Consider the following 19,906-nt stretch of genomic DNA (forward strand, 5'->3'; position numbering starts at 1 on the left):
CTCATACTTGTTTTATTCTTTTCCTTTTGGCATAAGTCCTTGAGTTCAAATTTACATGCGATCAACTTTTAAGCATATAAACATGCATATTAAAATTTCCTTGAAACCTGGATAGGTTGTTGATTTATTTTTGTGGGTACTGTACAGTTATAGCACATCCAAAGTTCAAACATTTTAATGAAAAGTAGACAACAGAGAAGCAGTTCCACGTGGATCTGCACGCATGGTATTCCTTCCCGTGTTTCTGGCATAGGCAAGCTTTGATGAATAATCATCTTGATCATTTCATTTGTTATAATTAAACAATGAAGTGCATCAGTAGTAGCAATCAGCAGATAATCACATCCTGGTGTAATTAGCAGGTATAGGACACAGCCAAGTATCTCTAATGTCTTAAAGTGTGATTATAATATGACGGTTGTACCCAGTAGGTTGCCTAATTTCCATTGTAGAAATATGTAGTTTTTATAATGAGCTTATTTTAAAAAAAATGAGCATTTCTCTTTCTGAAACAAACACGAAGAGTGATCATTTGGGATTTTCAACAAATTGGATATGCAGTTCACTACTTGTGAAAGTTTTCCTTTTATATTCTGAAGTCTTGCTTCTATCCTTCGTCTTTATCAATATTCAAAGTTTTAATGATAAGCAGTAATTAACAGATCAATATCTTATCTGAATATTTCTTAATGTATCAAGATTAAAATTAAATAGAAAAAATAACAACCAAGGAGTAACTAAGGATTTTATTTTGTTATTTTAGTTTTGAAATTTCAGCCAAATAGTTCTGCTCCCAATACAGATAGCAGTCAGCTTTGATTTTAATAGCTTGACCTGGCTGAGCTGTTTGTTTTCACCATAGCAAGTCAGCAAGGATACCTATCAGGAAAAATTAAATAATCGGGGCGTGCCTGTTGTTACATCTTTTGTGGGCTAATGGCTCAGTCACTTTCTTGGAATCACCTAATCAATTTGAATACTTTGCAGTGCCTCTGCCTAAATCAAATGACAAATTGGACAACATGACATGACCCTTTGTGTATCGCTCGGTGATGCCCTTACAAAGCAAACCCTTGTAGGATGTGACAGGGATCACCAGCAACCAAAAGGAGTGGTGTGTTTTGGAAGTGGTTATATGTATTGGGGCTGTCTGAGGGATGCAGAATCCAATAACGACCATAGTGTTTTCTTTTATCTTTGTTCCTCAGTGCAACAGTGACTACGTGCCTGTGTGTGGCTCCAATGGAGAGAGCTACCAGAATGAGTGCTACCTGAGACAGGCTGCCTGCAAGCAGCAGAGCGAGATACTTGTGGTCTCAGAAGGATCCTGTGCCACAGGTATGCGCCAAGTGTCCCTGAAAACCACATGGATTGCGGGTCCAATCCCTTCTTGTTTCCTCTTAGCTCCTAACATCAACCTCACTATATACTGACTGTGGCTTCCATTTGTTCTTCTGTTTTTTTAAAGCCTTGCTTTCTTTTTTTAAAAAAATTAAATACATCTGTATAAAAATAGGAAATGTATTGTATGACAACTGGTATCTTTAAATACATATATATTGGTTACCAATGTACAGACAGTTGAATCAAATAGAATGCCGCCTTGAGATCCTACATATCAAGTTTATAGAAAAAGTGTTTGTTTGTTCAATTGATGGTCTCTTTGAGAAGGGGGGTTATCTCCTAGAGTGCATCTGTGCAGATTTGAATTCTGAAGTTAGCAAGTTTTTTTTTTTTTTTTTTTTTGTGGAGGCACTCATGTTAGATTTTAACTTTAAAATGTACTGGATACTGTTTAGCAGATCATACTCAGGAATGCATTGCCAGTGTGAATAATTTACACTAACATCTGTCTTTCTGACACAGTTAAACTCAGATTCTTCGGAGCTCCTTAGTTATGTTGCTCTAAGAATGCTGGAAAAAAAGGAAGAAAGGAAGGGAGAGAGGGAGGGAGGGAGGGAGGGAGGGAAGGAGGGAGGGAGGGAGGGAAGGAGTGAGGGAGGGAGGGAGGAAGGAAGGAAGGAAATCAGTCCGTGAGCTTCTTAGCTTTTCAAGGTTATGTGTTTTAGTTTAATTGTTTTCCTTTTGTTCTCCTGCTTCTTTTTCTTTTTCCATCTCTCTCTCTTCTCTCCTCCCTCCCTCCCTCCCTCCCCCCCTCTCCCTCTCTCTCTCTCTTTCTTGTTTTGTGCCATGGTTGCTATAGGCCAGCAATTTACAGGCAGAGAAATAAAGCAACAACAAGAACACACAAAACAAAAAAGCAATTAGGTAGAACTTGCTGAGGAAAGCAGAGAGCTCTAAAGCGGAGCGGAGCCCAGTGCAGGTCAGGCTCTAGACACCGCAAGCGCCTCCCAACTCAACAGGAGCACACCTTGATAGCTACATTTACCCGCAGAAACTTTTGGGAGAGTCACAGTTTCCAAGAAAGACCTTTGCAGGTTCAGGATAAATAGTGATGCGATAGAAAATCTTCTTTCAAGAACTAGGATTAGGGAATCTTTGCTATAGAAGTCCCTCGGGGATAACAGGTCTTTGTCATGGTGTTCCAGGAGAAGCTTGTGTTAGTGTGTTGGGGTAGGGTATAAAATGAGCAAGGGCTGTCTACTTATTATTAAGGGTGGATGGTAGTTAGGGATGCCCTGCTGACTCCCACGGCCTCCACCATGAAAAAGGACAGTCAATCACGGATGTTTCTCTGCTACAGAGATACAGTCATTCAATTTTGTGTTGGTTGCTAAGGGGTCTCTTCTCCTCAGCGATTCTTTGCCTCAGAATATGAGTGACCTATCTGGATGGCGAGCCAGTTTGGCCTCTGCTCACTACAGGTTTGGCAGAGCAGGTCATTGCCGCTTGGCCTGGAGTGAACAGGGTGTAAAGGTGACCAGCAAGTGTCCCAGTCAAGAGGGCAGGAGTCCCTGCAGAAGAGGACCAGAAGGCTAGCCTTGAGCCTATGAAGAACACTCAGAAACAAACTATGAAAATAAAGTACTCAGCCACACCAAAAGACAAAGCAATAAAGAAAAACAATTTTGGAACTAATGGGACAGAAATAAATAGAATCACTGGACCTCGGGAAGGCTGTAGCTAACACTGGACTGGCGAGGAGTAGGAAAAGCTTTGTCTGTGATCGAGGAGGGCAGCTGACCAACTTGGGCATCACCGGGTGAAGGCCCGTAGGTAGGCGGAGTTACACGAGATAGAGCAGGAGCTACGGTTATGAAATAACAGCTGGTCCTAAAACCGGTATCCTTTCTCCCGCCCTCGAAGTTCCTCTCAGTGCACAGCCACCCTCTTGATTCATTCAAGTCTATTCCTGCTCGTCCCCAGTGTGCTGCTTTTACTATGAAAATAAATACTTAGCCAAGTAGAAAATTTAATCACAATCGAAGGAGCTGTCCTTACCTCATTTGCATGCTGAAATTTCTATGGGATTTAATTAGTCAGCCAGTTTAGCTGAATGCGTCTTCTGTCGACTAGCGGATCTAGAAGAAGGGTTTTGGTCTGAGGAGTGATGGAGAAACCAGGCCTGACGGCAAATAAATTAGCTTTTCTTCATAATGTTCCTACTTATTTTTAATGTTCTCGGACACGGAGTGGAAGTGGCAAGGTGTATTCTCTGGGGACAAAAGTCTGAAGCGCATACGGTTTTTATCTGTTTTGTGCCGCTAGAGATGCGAGGCTGCTTTTTGATCCAGAGTGTGACTTCCTCGTAGCCAGGCTCACGGTCAGCTTCATGTCTCATCTTGTAAGAACTGGCTGATGCAGAAGCAGACTGAGGTCCAATGGTATCCCTTCTCTGCCGGGGTGTTTCTGCCTCCATGCAACTTTCTTGGACTACTTATTTCTGGCTTGTCAAGATGACTCATCCTGCAATTGAGAACGCATTAAAGTATTTCGTAATGAGACTGTTGACGACAGGGACCGTTTGCCCATCTAGTCCCGTTATTCCCTAGCTATTCAAATTGGATCAAATCAAACACTACTCATGCGGACTAAATCTCTTGAAATTTTAGAAACATGTGTGGGAGATAAAAGTCAAAATGCTGTCACTATTTTTTTCCTGACTTTCCCCCAGTCATCTGTAATTTCCCAAAAGCCGAAGAATCAATAGGCAAGTTGTTTTCTCAACATTTTGATTATCGTCTTCCAGACAGTGCTCATACATTTAGCGTAAGTTCTTGTTGACTACAGTCATTCAACAGAAGGAGTAAGTTTAGGAAGGTGGCTTAAGATTGCTCTTGCCATTTAGCACCCTGGGGCCTGTGAACATGGGTATCTTTCTCCTTATATGTGTCATATTCGAGAGGTGGGAGACAAACATCCCATTGGCCTGCCTGAAGGGAGTTACCAGTTACATTAGGAAATGAGAAATGAACTTCATATACTGAGAATACATGGGCAAGATGTGTTAACCCTGCTGCTTCACAGCTTGTGAATAAAAATAGTAGAGAAATGAGCTAAAATACCTGTGAAGGTGTGCTCAGGGGAAACTTAGCAAACATTGACCATTTGAGCACTTAGTCTGTCCAAAAGAAATAGTATTATCCCTGATGAGTATTGTTCTAACTGGAGGAATATGTCCCTATAACAGAGAGAAATGCATAAGCCTTTCTTAATACTTTATCTTTATAATGTCATAGGACTACAGTTCTAAGTTAGTTCTATATTTTAAGATACACACACACACACACACACACACACACACATATATGGCTGCACATGCTTTTAATCCCTGTGCTCAGAAGACAGAGGCAGACAAATCTCTGTGAGTTCAAGTTCAGCCTGCTCTACAAGGGGAGTTCTTGGAGAACCAAGTCAACATAGAGAAACTCTGTTTGGAAAAAAAAGAAAAAAAGATATATATATATATATATATATATATATATATATATATATATTAAATATAAAACAAATAAAATATATAAATATATTAAGAGTAAATATATATATATAAAATAAATATAAAACAAATAAAATATATAAATATATTAAGAGTAGATATATATTAAGAAAATTATGTGTATATTTAATATATATTTTAACAAATACATATTTATTCCTAACCAATATTGTTCTTAGCATATATACACATATATATTGCTGTAAACTATTTCTATCAATTAGCTTGTATTTAAGCATATGTCCAGTCATGATGACAGTTAATGAATTAACATGAGTTGCCCCAAAGACTCACTGTTCAACTGCCGTACCTCCATGGCAATGTTAATGTCACACAGGTAGACATGTTGTATGGTGGATGCAGCCACTTTCCCATGAGTGTTGGTTGTATGCATTTTCATGCCTCTGGCCACTCTATGTAGTGTTTCTCAGCAACGTTTCAAAGAGACTAGCAAGAAGAAGAAATGTTTTATATTCATGAAACTGAACAACAAACACAAATTTATAGAGGTGGTTTCTGATGTATGTCTAGAATCCTGTCTGAGATTCAAATGTAGAGCAGCAATAATATATCTGAGACTACCAATATTATATTACCTGGCTTTAACATGAGAAATCCACAAGGAAGCATATTTTCAATGCAAACAAATAAGTAAAGAGAAGATGATGTCTACATTTAGGAATAGGTAGTTACTCAATAGTCTTGAATCAAACCAGGAATTGGGTATTTCTGGAATCTGAGTTCATAGATAGATAGATAGATAGATAGATAGATAGATAGATAGATAATAGATAGTTAGATAGATAGATAGATAGATAGATAGATAGATAGATAGATGATAAATAAATAATAGATTGATGATGATAGATAGATATAGATAGATAGATAGATAGATAGATAGATAGATAGATAGATAGATAGATAGATAGATGATAGATAGATGGAGGGAGGGAGGGAGGGAGAGAGAGAAAGAGAGAGAGAGAGAGAGAGAGAGAGAGAGAGAGAGAGAGAGAGAGAGAGAGAGATAGAACCCAACTTTAAGTACTGGCAAGACTTGGAAGGGAGGGCAGGAGGAAGCAGAGTAAGAAACCCTACATAGGACTATTTTCCTGTCAGTTTCTCTTAGTGTCTGTTCCATTGTAAGCACAGAGGCAAAGTTCGCTCACTTCTACCCATTTATGACACAGCTATTTAGCTACAGACAGACTCCTCAGTATGTGTGGTCTGGAGAAGCATCTTGTCACACAAAATACTCTCTTTATCTCTTTTCATCTTTTTTTATGAGCAATTTGCAAGCATATAAGTCTTCGATATGTATTTATTTGCCACGTATACTGTTTAATTTTCAAAATATGTTTACGGAAGTGTCTCCTTTTTTTTTTTCTCTTTCTTTATGTCAAAGTCTCTAAATTCAGCCTGATCAAAATTAAAACAGGGAGAATGGTCAAGTATAGGATTTTTCCAAAGCAGTTTCCTAACAGGTTTTATAAAAGTTAAGAATTAAAAACTGTATCTTATTTACATATTATGTCAATAGGAATTAGATTAAGTTGAGGGATTAAATATTAACATATTAAATACTACTAATTTTCACACCAATGATATTTTAGCTGTGAGATAGTAAGCAAGCTAATGATGCAGTTTTGTGATCCCCACACTTGGCAGGTGAAGGCGGGAGGAGGGCCTGAAATTCGGGACACACCCCCCAACAGAGCAAACTGTAAATCAGTCCTGGTTACAGAAGACCCCCGTCTTAAATGCAAAACAACCCCAACAAAACCCATTGTTTCATACGTTTTTCAGGTGATTATGACCTGTCATTTTTTTTTTTCCTTTCCAGATGCGGGATCGGGATCTGGAGATGGAGGTAGGGGTTGCTCTTTTTCTGTATTTTTGGAGATTTTGGTGAGTTACTGTGGATGCTTATTAATGCTACTTTCAAGCAGAAATCTAAAGAAACCTAAGTTTTGAATTTTTTAAGAAGGGAAAGCTATATAAAAACTTGTCTTCCGAGTTTAGGTGCTATATATTCCATGCTTGCTTTTTGGTCTATTCATGAATCATGCCCATCTCAGTTCATCTTCCTCCTTCAAGTACTGGAGTAAGAGTGGATAAATTTGAAACACGTACAAACACTGCCGAAACCTCAAAATGCAAAACTGTAGACGTGGTTAGCAAGAGAGAAGAAGTTCATGGAGAAAATGTTCAAATATTTGGTTCTTAAATAACATAATATTGCCCTCAACCATTGAGTACTAACATTAACACATAAATGATTTCCTATTTCAAAATATAAGTTTAAGTCAAGGCATATTAGCTCATCAAAATGAAAAAATAAACGTTAAGTTAAAGATAACACAATTCTATCTTTTCTTCCAAGGTGAAATTAATATAAAATAATTTTAATAAAATGAGATATATTTTTTGTTTGTTTTGCTTTGCTTTGCTTTGCTTGAGACAGAGTCCACTGTGTAGTTCTGGCAGACTTGGAACTCTTTATGGAGACCAGTCTGACCTTGAACTCACAGAGATCCACCTGACTCTGCATCCTGAGCACTGGAATTAAAGATATATGTGTTGTATTCTATTGGGCCCAGCCAATTAAGATGTATGTTTTGATTACTTAACTTAAAATATGAAAGAGAAAAGTAGAAACTTTACATCTTATATGCTTGCAAGCAAAGATACTTTATTCTCAGTGTAAACTTTCCTTGTAAATACCCTAAAGCCTTTCCCAAATGTTTATAGACACTAAATAAGTAAAAAAACAAATCCCAAAATATAATTATAAGATTGATAACATGAAAACTGATTTGAAATATAAATATCACCTCAACGATTTATTAGGCTTTGTAAAAATAATTATGTCCTAACTCTTAGCAAATCTAGAATGTGTTGAAACAATAAAGTTGTGCTTTGTGTTCAGGAAGATCGCTACACAATGCTGGAAGCTTTATCTAGTCTAGGAGATTTGAGTCTTAAAGAGAAAGCCTTAACAATTCAAATGAGCTACCCCTGGAAAGCGCAGAGTTGCACATTGGCGTTCAACATTATTGCAGATGGGCTAAATCTAAGCAGCAGTTACGACTCAAATACAGATCGTGTTTGACATTACATGGTCATGGACCGCCATTCATGCTTCAACAGGCTTTCTTTACACCCAAGGAATCAAGTTGCTCACCCTTCCTAGGTGATGGAATCAGTACTCTGAAGAGAGATTCCTGGAGGCTTTGAACAGGAGAACCTGGGAAACAAATTAAATCTTAATATAAAGACGAGAAAAGAGCCTGACATTGGCTTTATGGTTCCTAAGCAGTGGCACACACATTTGGGAACACCTTTCTGTCCCCGGTTTGTTGTGCTTTCTCCTCTCTGGCCCACTCTCTCTTCTTCACGATTCCTTTCAACTAGAGCTTCCTTAAAACAAACAAACAAAAACATTATTGTGGTTGTTGAGAGAGAGTCTTGCTTTGTAACCAGTCTGGCCCTGACAGACTCACTAATCAGGCCAGGCTGGTCTTGAACTCAGAGCATTTCTCCTGTTTCTGATCACCAAATCTTAAGTCTACATACAGGAACTACCATACCTGACCCAATTGCTTCATAAATATACTTACTTTTAAGAAATGGGGCATATAACCCTTTGAACCAGTCGGTCTCAATTTTCTGAATGCTGTGACCCTTTAATACAGTTCCTCCTGTTGTGGTGACTGCCAACCATAAAATTATTTTCATTGTCGCTTCATAACTGTAATTTGGCTACTGTTTTGAATCATAATGTAAGTAGTTTTGGAGATGGAGGTTTGTTAAAGGAATAGAGACCCACGGGTTGAAAACCACTTCTTTGAATTCTGAGGTCTAATCTTTGAAATAATAAATGTTCTGAAAAAAATTAGCAATATGAATAAAAGTTTTAAATTAGAGACAAAACTGGGATGTTGGCCAGATTGTTTTTCCCCAGCTTGTATGTTATTATAGCCTATGGTACTAGCAGTTTTGAATTTTATTTAAACTGTTTATTCTAAGATGCCAAATAGCTTAGTAATTGCAATGACAAAGATGAACTCAAGTGCATATCGTATAGCCCTGGAGTTGTCAAAACTGGGTTTGGCTTACCGATGCTCACATCCTTAGGATGGACTGTCTTTGTACTAAGGGATCCGCTAAAGACCTGGGGCTGAAGCTTTCTGTTGACCCGGGGTCATCCTTGGAATGGATTGCAGGTGGTCAAACATGCTGTGCCTGTTCTAACGTGAATTGTAGGAACTGGGTCATCTTTGCAAGGGCCGTGGAAGCTTGATAGCTGTGCTTATCATGTCTTCTCTGACAAAAGTTCCTGTGAGTCTCCGATGCAGAGCATTGATAGGACTAGTAAAAGAAGCAAATGCACCTACAAACACTTGCTAGGAGTAGGGACAGTAATGAAATGGCTAGGACCCCCAAGGCTAAACTCATTTTTAAAAAAAAAAAAGTATCAGTTTTACCTGTTTTAGATTGGCCGATGTTTTTTGAAATGGTTGAGTCTCATATTAGCAAAGAAATTAGAAACTATATTAGACATGATTATTTTAAGAATAATTTAACCTCTACTGATATGCACAGGGCATAACTTGTTTATCATGATTGAGGGAAATTTTTATCCTAAGTATAATGGATGCAAAGGTTTTATGATGTTATTTGGATACATTTTATAGACGGTTTTAACTATTTTACTGTCCAGATCAAACTCTCGAAACTGTTCACTTTGTTACAAAACTGTGTTTACAGTGTCTCCAACATGAGCTTCACTTTGTGTCCCTCTGTAAAGGTGTCTGCAGAGGAGCTAGGAAAGTATTACCCCACATGGTGATGAGTGGGAGCCCACTTCAGGGTCTATATCCTCATCTTGCGGTGTCAGTACTCCTTCTGAATTGATTTGCACTTGGAGAACATTTGTGACAAGCCGTAACTTCATGTTTTGTGTGCTAGGAGATAAAGCGTGGACCACACGCCCAAGAACTTGAGAAAGCAACTGAATATGGTTAGCAATGTTGGTGCTTATATGTATGGGTATGGAGATTTAGTGTTGTAAATAAGAAAGTGGTGTGTAGGAGGCTTAATCACCTCCTATCTACCCACAGACTTCCTTAGGCAACAAATACCGAGGAAGGGAAAGTATTAAAGCATCCTCCGCTCAAGATCTAGGACTGTGTGGGTGCTGGAAGGATCCTCTAGCCGCTGCTTTTCTGCGTCTTTAAGCTATCTTAGAAACACGAGGCTTTGAATAGTTTTCTTCATTTCCTTTTACAGTAGTTTTGGATTGCTTACATTCTCACCGAGTTCCTAAAGAGAAAAGGTCCAAAATGAAACCCATATCTTTGTTGTTGTTGTTGGTGGTTGGTTGGTTGGTTTGGGTTAGGTTTTTGGTTTTGTCTTTTTGAGACAGCGTTTCTCATGTTGCTCTGGCAGTCCTGCGACTCACTCTGTAGACCAGGCTGTCCTGGGACTCATAGAGATCACCCTCTACCTGCCTCTGTTTCCCGAGTGCTGGGATTGAAGGTGTGCGCCACCACTGCCGGGCTGAAACCTATACTTTAACAGCTAAAATATTTGCAGATGCGCTGTCCTGCTGTACTTGAGGCAGTATCCATAATCAACTTTTTATGACATCTTCTCAGAGGTCTGAAGTATTTGTGGAATTAAATGTTTATCTGAGATACATGCTATAGATTCAACAGTATATTGCTATTTTGTAAGAACATAGCCAACATACACACTTTAGAGTTCTACATTTCTAGGAAATTCTCACTGTTCTGTTTCTTGAGAGGAAGTTTTCTTTATAGTCAAGCTGTCCCCAAACTTGTGATCCTCCCACCTCAGCCTCATTTTCTGATTTTACAGACACACATTACAACAGCCTCTAAGAGAACTTTTAAATGGATAAATGTTAGAGACACACAGTAGCAAGGAGAATTCGTATCTGGTATTTGTAAACTTCACATGAATTTCAAAGTAATTAATATTATGATCACTCTAAAGCAGAAAGCCGATTTAGATTTTTGTTGTTACTCAGTGCAAAGTTCCCCTTTCCAGTTGCCTTCATATAATATTACTCAGGATTTCAGTAATTAAAATATTTACTTCGTATACAATTTGGCACAAACAAGGAAGGATGATAACACATCAATGAAATCTCAGTCATTACGGCTTAGGGGCCTGATACAAGCTGGTGCACCACCCTAAGAAGTTGAGAACTCAAAAGTTGTGTTTAAACAGTCTTTTTCTACCTCAGGTAAATCGGTTGATTTGAAGTCATGTGTTGCCTAGGCACTGGGGCAAGATTTCTGGCATCTGTGATGTCAATCATGACCGTTTATTATCCTCAGAGAGATTACATATTAATTCTCCTCTCTCCACACAATGGGAAAACTTATGATGCTGATTATAAAAGAGAATAATCCCCCACAGAAATAAAGCATTAAATACACTGGAGATAAAAAAATGAATAATGAATATTCATTTCATAAAATGCTTTGATGTTAGAGGTTAGTAATTTTCTCTTCCATGTTGCTGTACTCCTCCCTGGCCTCAACAGCATTTTCGTGCCGTCTTCAGTTACGGTCACAGCCGAGTCTGGCAAACACAATCTACTCCACAATGATTTTTTCCCCCATTGGGTTCACATTGCAGCCAAAGTCTGACAGACAACAGGGGTGAGCAGCCCCAGCCAGAAGAGCGATTGGATAAAGAATCCCAGCAATCGCAAAAGAACTGAGGTCTTCCAAGGCACAAAGAGGGAAGCAAACAAGAACAGTCCTTTTTTTTTTTCATCTCCCACACCCAAGAGCTGCTCTTCTGCCTAGTAATGGGCATGGAGCCATCTAAACCCCAATTGGAATCTTGACTTCCATGGCTCAGGATCCGTCTTTCTTTCTCTTTATCTCAAAAACAAACAAGAGGGAGATGGACTAAGGGAAGAGGAACAGTATTAGTGAGGAAGATGTCATGGATGGCAACTCTGGGAAAACATAAAAAGCGGACAGAAAGAGAAACAATGAGAGAGATGGAGAAGCAGGTGAAGGAGGATGAAGCCTTGGCTACGAGAAGAGCTGCGGAGCAATTTGTTTTCACATTGAAAACCATTAGACAAATCAAAATGATTTCCCTTTAACGAGAGCAGCGGTCATTTCTGAAGGTCTGGGAGAGTGGAATGAAGGCAGCAGGCTTTTCCAGGTGATGCAGTTGGGTTTATAAAAACTGCAGGGAAGGAATGCTAATAATCCTGTGCAGAATAGTAGACGTGGTTTTGAATTCAGTATCCAGAGATTTGCAGTTTTAGCTTTTTAATTGGCTTGAATGATACCTATTAAATTCTTTTTTTTTTTTTTGGATTTTCAGTCTCCTTGGAGAGTCATTCATCTTATTGCTTAAACAGGCTCACACCACTTAAGGGAAGACAATCCTAATAAACAAGAGCAGAGAACTTTGAACCCTGTGAGATCAGAAATGGAATTACAGGAATCCCCATTACCTTTGGCTCCAACTCCTATTTTCTCTGAGAGCGTAATTTCTATGAAGAGTTTCATAAGAATAACTTGAGTCACTCAATTGGTAGCTTTAGGTCCATGGCTTAAAAACGTTGATGCTGGCCTAGGCATGACAGTTCAAACTTGTAATCCTAGCGCTCTGAGAAGCTGACAAAGAGGATCAACTGGACTACACACACACACAGCAAGTTCTAAGTCAACTTGATCTACACAGCAAGACTCCATTTCAAAATAAAAAACAATGACAATAATTATGACTTCAATAGAGTTTCTTCTGTTTAGCAAGACAGTAGGCTCTGCTGGTAGAAGACAGCAGAAATCAAAGGGCTGAAACAAAGGATGGGTAGGAAACACCCAGAGAAACTATGATTATGTGAGATAAAAGAAATAATAAAAAATTCTCAAAACTAATTGCTCAAATGAAAACGTGGAAGGTATGTCAATATGGGCTAATCAATATTTTTACAAAAAAAGCATTCCCATCAGGGCTATAAGCATTGCTGTTTTCTAAGAGGCTGTGGGATTTTTAGAAACAATGGATTTAAAAATGGGTAGGAAATTGTCTTCCCGTTCTTGCAAAGGTCCAAATATGAGTTAGCTAAGTCCGTGAGCATGCTCATGTAATTACTTGTAAATGCATCATGGTTTTAAAACTCACCATTGTAACATTAATTTATTTAAACACAACAAGAATTTTCAAATGTGTAGGTGCAAGTTAAAAAGGATGGCCCGTCCTAATCATACCCCAGTTACAGTAACCATGGCAGCCAACCCAATTCTCAACCTTGAAGAAGGAAAGAAACCTATAGACTTCGGGGTTAGTCTACCTCTCAAAGCAGCTGCTTGCAATAACTACACCAGACCTCATTTTCTATGCTTTACATAAATTATCAATTTTACCAAAACTCTTAGGAAATTTACTAACCCGCCTTTTTATCCTCTCCCATTCCTGCTTTTATTTCCCTCTTAAATCCCACGCTCTTTTCAATCATAACACAAAACGTGCGTTTCTGTTGCTGTCTGTTACCCACATTGGACTCGCACTTCAAGGCTTATGATTGGTATCCATTCTCTTCTGTTCTTTCCCCCTTTGTTCACCATGTCAGTCTTCTACAATTGTTCTCTCTATGGTATTTTGTGGCCTTTACATTTTTAGTGAAATACATATTATGAAGGTGAGAATAACACCAAGGCAACAGTTCATTGTTGGAGAGAGGCTGCTTGTTGGTTCCCTGCCACCCGGCTAGCTTAGACCGGGAATAATCACACAGAAACCGTATTATTTAAATCACTGCTTGGCCCATTAGCTCTAGCTTCTTATTGGCTAACTCTTACATTAATTTAACCCATTTCTATTAATCTGTATATCGCCACATGACTGTGGCTTGTTAGGTAAAGTTCCTAGTGTCTGTCTCCAGTGGCTCCATGGCTTCTCTCTCTCACTCTGCCTTCTTCCTCCCAGCATTCAGTTCCATCTTCCCTGCCTACCTAAGTTCTGCCCTGCTATAGCTCCAAAGCAGTTTCTTGATTCATTAATGGTAATCACAGCACACAGAGGGGACTCCCACATCAGTTCACAGCACAGCATCCAGACCTCAAGGTTCCGTGGACTGGAGCATGACCTTCTGCTTTCCAGCTAGCCCACTCTGAGCAAGTTGCTTAGACCTGTCTCTGCATCTGCGATAGGCGGGTTTTTAGTGAGAGGTGCCGTGAGATTAACCTTTCTATACATGAATCCTGCCTTAGAACAATAGCATTTATAAGAGTAAAGAAGCGGGATAGGGACAGAAAGGCTTTGAATTGATGCAGGAGATGAAAGTCAGAGCCAAGCCCAGTCTCGTTCCTGAGATGAGAGCCCTCTGCCAATTCCGCTCAGTAGGGATGATGCGAGTGAGCCGTGATACTCTGCTATTGATCACCTCTTACATGGGACTCACCAAAGGTAGAGTAAGTTAAGGCAGTTGGTTTTCTTTGAGGACATATCTAGCAGAAGTGTGGGGGGGGGAGACTCAGATGAGCTGTCTGAATATAATAACATTCTCAGGGAGAAAGAAGGAAAGATGTGGGCAGTGTAGCACAATATCCATTACTAATCTGATCTAGAGAAAATAAAAAACAAAATTCCTATCCTTTTAGAACTTATTGAATGAGAAGAGACAAACATATTGTAAGAAAATATATAAGGAAGAAAACAACAGCCCGTGAGTTCTACGCGGGGGTGGGGAACAGTGGTAATGGAAGTGAGGACATTGCTAGGTTTTGGGGGGATAATTAAAAGGACCTGAGGTGCCACAAGATACTGGAGGAGGAACCAAGTTTGTGGATAAGCAAGGGAAGGACATACAAGGACAGTTAATGCCTAGAATGTTGCAGACCGACATGAGAAGGTATTTGGTTAACAGTGAGGGAGGTGGAGCAATGACGTCACATACGGTCCTAAAGAAGTTCATCTCTACAGGAGCTGAGGGTCTAGAATGGGCTGATGATTGAAAAATGCAATTAGCTCCATCCTCCAGGCATGCATCCAGCGTCGACGTTGGCAAGGAGGTTGGAAGATGTGTGCAATTAAATGATAAATATAAGGTCGGGAGAGATGGCTCAGCAATTAAGAGTGCTTGATGCTCTTGAAAAGGACCCAGAAGTCTGGTTACCAGGACGATATTGCTCCCAGCTCTCTGACACTGCCATTGCTGTCTGGCCTTGCTGGCTCTCTGGTCATCTGCACATGTGCACATGCGTGCACACACGCGTGTGCACACACACACAAATAAACAATAGGTAACATTCCTGTTGTCTGGTTGTGGTTGATTTTGACGAGGCTGTCTTCAGACCCTGGAGGACCCCTTCTGCTACTCTTCTGAGGAATATTGTCTTTAGTGACTAAAATTCTGGATTTTTCCTGTCATCAAATACAATGTTCTTTTCTATTGGAAGTTTAATTGAAGATTCGAATTTCCAGATTTGGTAGTTTTAAGCAAGAATTAAGAAAATTCTCTTATTACCAGATGCCATTTAAGCAAAGGCACAGACCTGCATGCTGCAATGCGTGCCCAATTGCATTGACTTGGTTTGAAATTTGGATTTGAAAATACAGCTTTTTTTCAATATACTAGATGTACATACCCATATTGTATCATATGTATGTATCATATGTACCAATGTGTACTTAACACAGAACAGTTCTGTTTTCCCTGGCAAATTCCACACTGGTTATAGCTGAGGGAGTCTAACAGAAATCCAGGTTTAAACAGAAAACAATATACTTAAATGATGTGAGCATCCTGTTTCAACAAGCGAAGCCTAAAGAATTCTTCCTCGGTTATTGGGCAGAGTCTGAAAACATACAAGTAAAAACCCCAAACTTGTCATTGTGGATGAGCCGCTCGCCTCTCTCAGAGAAGAGTAAAAGAAAAATTAGCTGTGTACTCACATAATGTGGGCTCTATGTTCTGTAGCTCGATCATTTCAACCGGGTCCATTCCTGCCTGGCTAAATTATATCACTCATAACGTAAACTTTTATTTCATTTTCCCATTGTATTTTTACTTTTTTTACTTTAGAGCATGACTAATTGGGATGCTGGTTTATCTTTTTTTTTTCTCTTGGTGAAGGCAGCAGACAAAATACCTTGTCGGCAGTATCAGTTAGAAGGGTCAATCAATTCTATATCTACACGAAAGGGGGGTCTGTAGACTTAATTGGTTCTGGCTTTGTTGAGAAATTTTATGTGGTCCTGTGAAGAGGGAGATAGAGTGAGCATCCTTCTAGACAGCATCTGTCCTCGCCAAGGACTGTGAAACACAAAGCAAAGTGAGTCTTATAGCAAGTGGGACTTCTGACATATTGATTTAAATGCTATTGGCACCCATTTAATGAAGGACTCATTTGACTATAGATTACTGCCAGTTCTGGCTACTCACAATCTAGTGTACGGTTGAATCCTCAAGAGCTGTGGAGTTTCACAACGCTCAGCAATATGTTCAGCTACTCAAAAGACAGCTATCATCACCGTTTGAATGTGGTTATCGTTGAGAGTAGGTGTTATTTTTTAAATATAATTAAACAGAAACAGCTGTCTATTAAAGATAAAGAATCACTAGAAGAGCTATTTCACTGCATCGTCAATATGGAGATGGAAGACATTAAATACCTACATGCTGGAAGCTCATGTCCACACTCCTTTGAGGTCTAGGCTGCCCAGCCATGACCAGGCATCAATTCCTGAGTCTCCCCCCTCCAGCCTTTCACTAAGAGAGCTCCCGTATGCCAGGATCTGCTTTGAAAGAGAATATGGCGGAGTGGACAGCAAGTTCAGTGTTAATATAGCACAGTGTGAATTTTCTACCATGAGTTTTCAAGTCTATGCCTCCAGACCCTCCATCATTGCCCAGTTATAGGCCCCTTGGCAGGCATCTCTTGTCTGCAACATTGGAAAGAGCTTTTAAGAATCTCATCCTAAAACATTTTTTTTCCAGCACACTCAGAATAAGCATGGTAAATAATCACCTAGCTATAGTATTCTCTTGCACAAAACTCAGAGATGGCTGTCCCCCTCTTTAGACAAAAACTCAGTCGTCTGCTTAGGGGATACAAAGATCTCAACATCAGTCCCATTTTTGCCCCTTCGGTCTCAACACTCACCTTTTTTCACCCTAGACTTGGCTCATCGGCACTCTTCTTCACTGACGGGGAAACAGTGTTAGTTGGCTTCATTCTGCATCTCATTGATTTTCCTTTCTTTTCAGTAAATCCTTCTCAAGTATTCAACTAAATACCCCTGACATTACAAATAAAGTGTGGGTTATGAGGCTATCTGGGATCTCTATGTACTCTTATCAAGCAATGGGTAAGTTACCAGACTTTCAGGGGTCTTCTTGAGAGGTCTTTTTGACCTTGGAGAACAAAGGCCAAAATACTGACTGTTCTTTATATTTATTATGTGTATGTATAAATATATATACATATATACACGTACATCTATACACATAATATATTCATTATATGTATGTATATATAAATGTGTATATATACATACACATATTATATATAAAATATACATGTACATATATTACACTGTATTCGAGTGTGTGTGTGTGTGTGCATACCACAGTGCACCTGTGGAGTCTGAGGAAAACCTACAGGAGATGCTTCCTTTCTTCTTGTTATGAGGAATCAAGAGACTAACATTAGGCCTTCTTGTTGGTGGTGCAGTCTCTGACCACTGAACTGTCTTGCCCACTGCTTAGCTGCCCTTCTTATTCCCTTTCTCTGTTTTAGTTCAGTCCCCTAAGCTGTGGCTTTAGAGCATCTACAAGAACAGCAGCACCAGTCTTGAAAAGAAAATCACGAATCCGGGTTTTAACTTTTGAGTGTAACCATTTATGCAAAGTCTATAAGTAAAAATTAACATAAATCTTATTTTTGCTAAGACTCTCTTACATCTCTTTGTTCAAATAATCACCTCTTGTCAGCTCTGTGTTGCGTCCACAGTCACACTCATGGAAATCTCTGTGTAGGTCAGTGTGCTGCTGGTTATTCGTTCACCTCATTCAAAACCCAGACCTGTGGATTCTCTCTGAGGGTTTGTGAAGATAACCACGCCCTTGGTACTAACAACAAAAAGTGACCAAGTACCTGAATGTTTCTGCCTTTGACACTGATTGCTACAGTTAATTTAAATTATTTTTTTTCTGTTTTATTTTCCTCCTCCTCCTCTTCCTCTTCTTCCTCCTCCTCCTCCTCTTCCTCTTCTTCCTCCTCCTCCTCCTCTTCCTCTTCTTCCTCCTCCTCCTTCTCTTCTTCTTCTTCTTCTTCTTCTTCTTCTTCTTCTTCTTCTTCTTCTTCTTCTTCTTCTTCTTCTTCTTCTTCTTCTTCTTCTCGTTCTCCTCCTCCATTTCCTCCTCCTCATTCTCCTTCTCCTTCATCTTCTCCATATTTTCATTATAATCATCATCATCATCATTATTTTAACTGTTTTTTTTTTTGAGACAGGGTTTTGCTGTGTAGCCTTGGTTGTCCTAGAACTCACTCTGTAGACCAAGCTGGCCTTGAACCCTCAGCATCTGCCTGCCTCTGCTTCCCTTTAAATTCTTTTTTAAAGGAGCTAAACATGAAGAGCTTTTTATAATAAAACAACTATAGATTGGTTGTAACTACATAGATTGAAAAACAGCAACAAACATTATTGTACATTTGCCTCCACAATCTCTTTATTATCCTCCAAAGGACCCTTCATATGAGCACAACATTGAAGCCATGCTTCAGTTTCAGTTATGGAGTAGAAAGATAGCAGAAAACAACCTGAGGAATTAGGTATGAGCATTTTAGCATGATTAATAAATACAGAGGCAGAAGTTGGGGTTCAACCTGCAGGTCAGAAAAGCAAAGCAGCCAGCCACTGGCTCTGATCTCTACTTCAGTCCAAAATAGCAATCCTGACTCCAGGAATCTCAGTATGAGACTGTGTCTGAGAGCTGTTTCCTCCTATTTTATATTCCTCTCTAGGGCTGAGATTAAAAGTGTGCATTACTGTTGCCTGGTTTCTATGCCAAACTAGTGTGGCTACTGGGATTAAAGGTGTGTGTCACCACTGCCTGGTCTGTAAGGCCAGTGATCTTCTGTGATCTTCAGGCAAACTTTATTTATTAAAATACAAATGAAATATTGTTACAGAGAATGGTACAAATTAAACCAAACTCAGAAATAAATACCATATACCCAGGACCTAAGCAGTGTCCAGAAATTCCCATGGGAACCTTGCAGAAACAGAATGTGGCTTCTTTGCAACTTTATTTACTTATGTTCCATAATGTATATTTTTACTTGTTGTTTTTAAGTAGCACAAAAAGGAATAGGTTTCAGAGTGGTGGCTTCATATATATATATATATATATATATATATATATATATATATTTCCATTTCCTTTATTTTGAAGTTCACGGGAGCCTCGGAGCCTCAAACTGAACCCAGAATGTGGTATCAGTGGAGTGTGGAGAAAAAATAGTAGAGATTATGCTAGGACTCGAGGTTGTTATTTTGGAGGTAATTGAGATGATTTCACCCTATGCAGATACTTTCTTCCATAGCCAAATTACTTATTAAGGTACCAAATGGCTTTGGCCAAAAAAGTAGCATCACTTCAAAATCCACTTGATGCTTTCATTTACTTTGGCACTAAATTGGTGGCAAGTGGGCTGCCTTCTGAGTTTCTAAAGAACTACCGTGACTACCTTACATGGAGGTATTTTGGCAACCAAATAACACTACGTAGCAAACGAGGCATTGGATATTACTTATATCCAGACAGTGTCTCCATTTAATGAAATACAGTGTAGCATTCTGTGCGATTCTGCTTTAAGTCATGAAGTAGGCAAGGATGTAAGCAGAGGGAGAACGGAGCCCCTACAGGACGCCAGTGAGATTCTAGTACAAATTATTTTCGCATAAGCCTTGTTATCATCATCAATGTGGAGGTAAAGA

At 39.3% G+C, this 19,906-nt stretch overlaps 1 protein-coding gene across 3 annotated transcripts in view; it reads left to right on the top strand.

Moving 5' to 3' along the window:
- The window catches only part of LOC142840012 (tomoregulin-2), a 268,103-nt gene that overhangs the window by 11,776 nt on the left and 236,421 nt on the right, over window positions 1-19,906 (top strand). For all 3 annotated transcript variants that reach the window (XM_075956493.1, XM_075956496.1, XM_075956494.1), the window contains 2 exons: window positions 1,209-1,338; window positions 6,741-6,767. In XM_075956493.1, coding sequence (XP_075812608.1) covers window positions 1,209-1,338; window positions 6,741-6,767 — 157 coding nt within the window. The remainder of the gene's footprint in view (window positions 1-1,208; window positions 1,339-6,740; window positions 6,768-19,906) is intronic.

The sequence above is a fragment of the Microtus pennsylvanicus genome, chromosome 22, assembly GCF_037038515.1.
Source record: "Microtus pennsylvanicus isolate mMicPen1 chromosome 22, mMicPen1.hap1, whole genome shotgun sequence".
Classification (NCBI taxonomy): Eukaryota; Metazoa; Chordata; class Mammalia; order Rodentia; family Cricetidae; genus Microtus; species Microtus pennsylvanicus.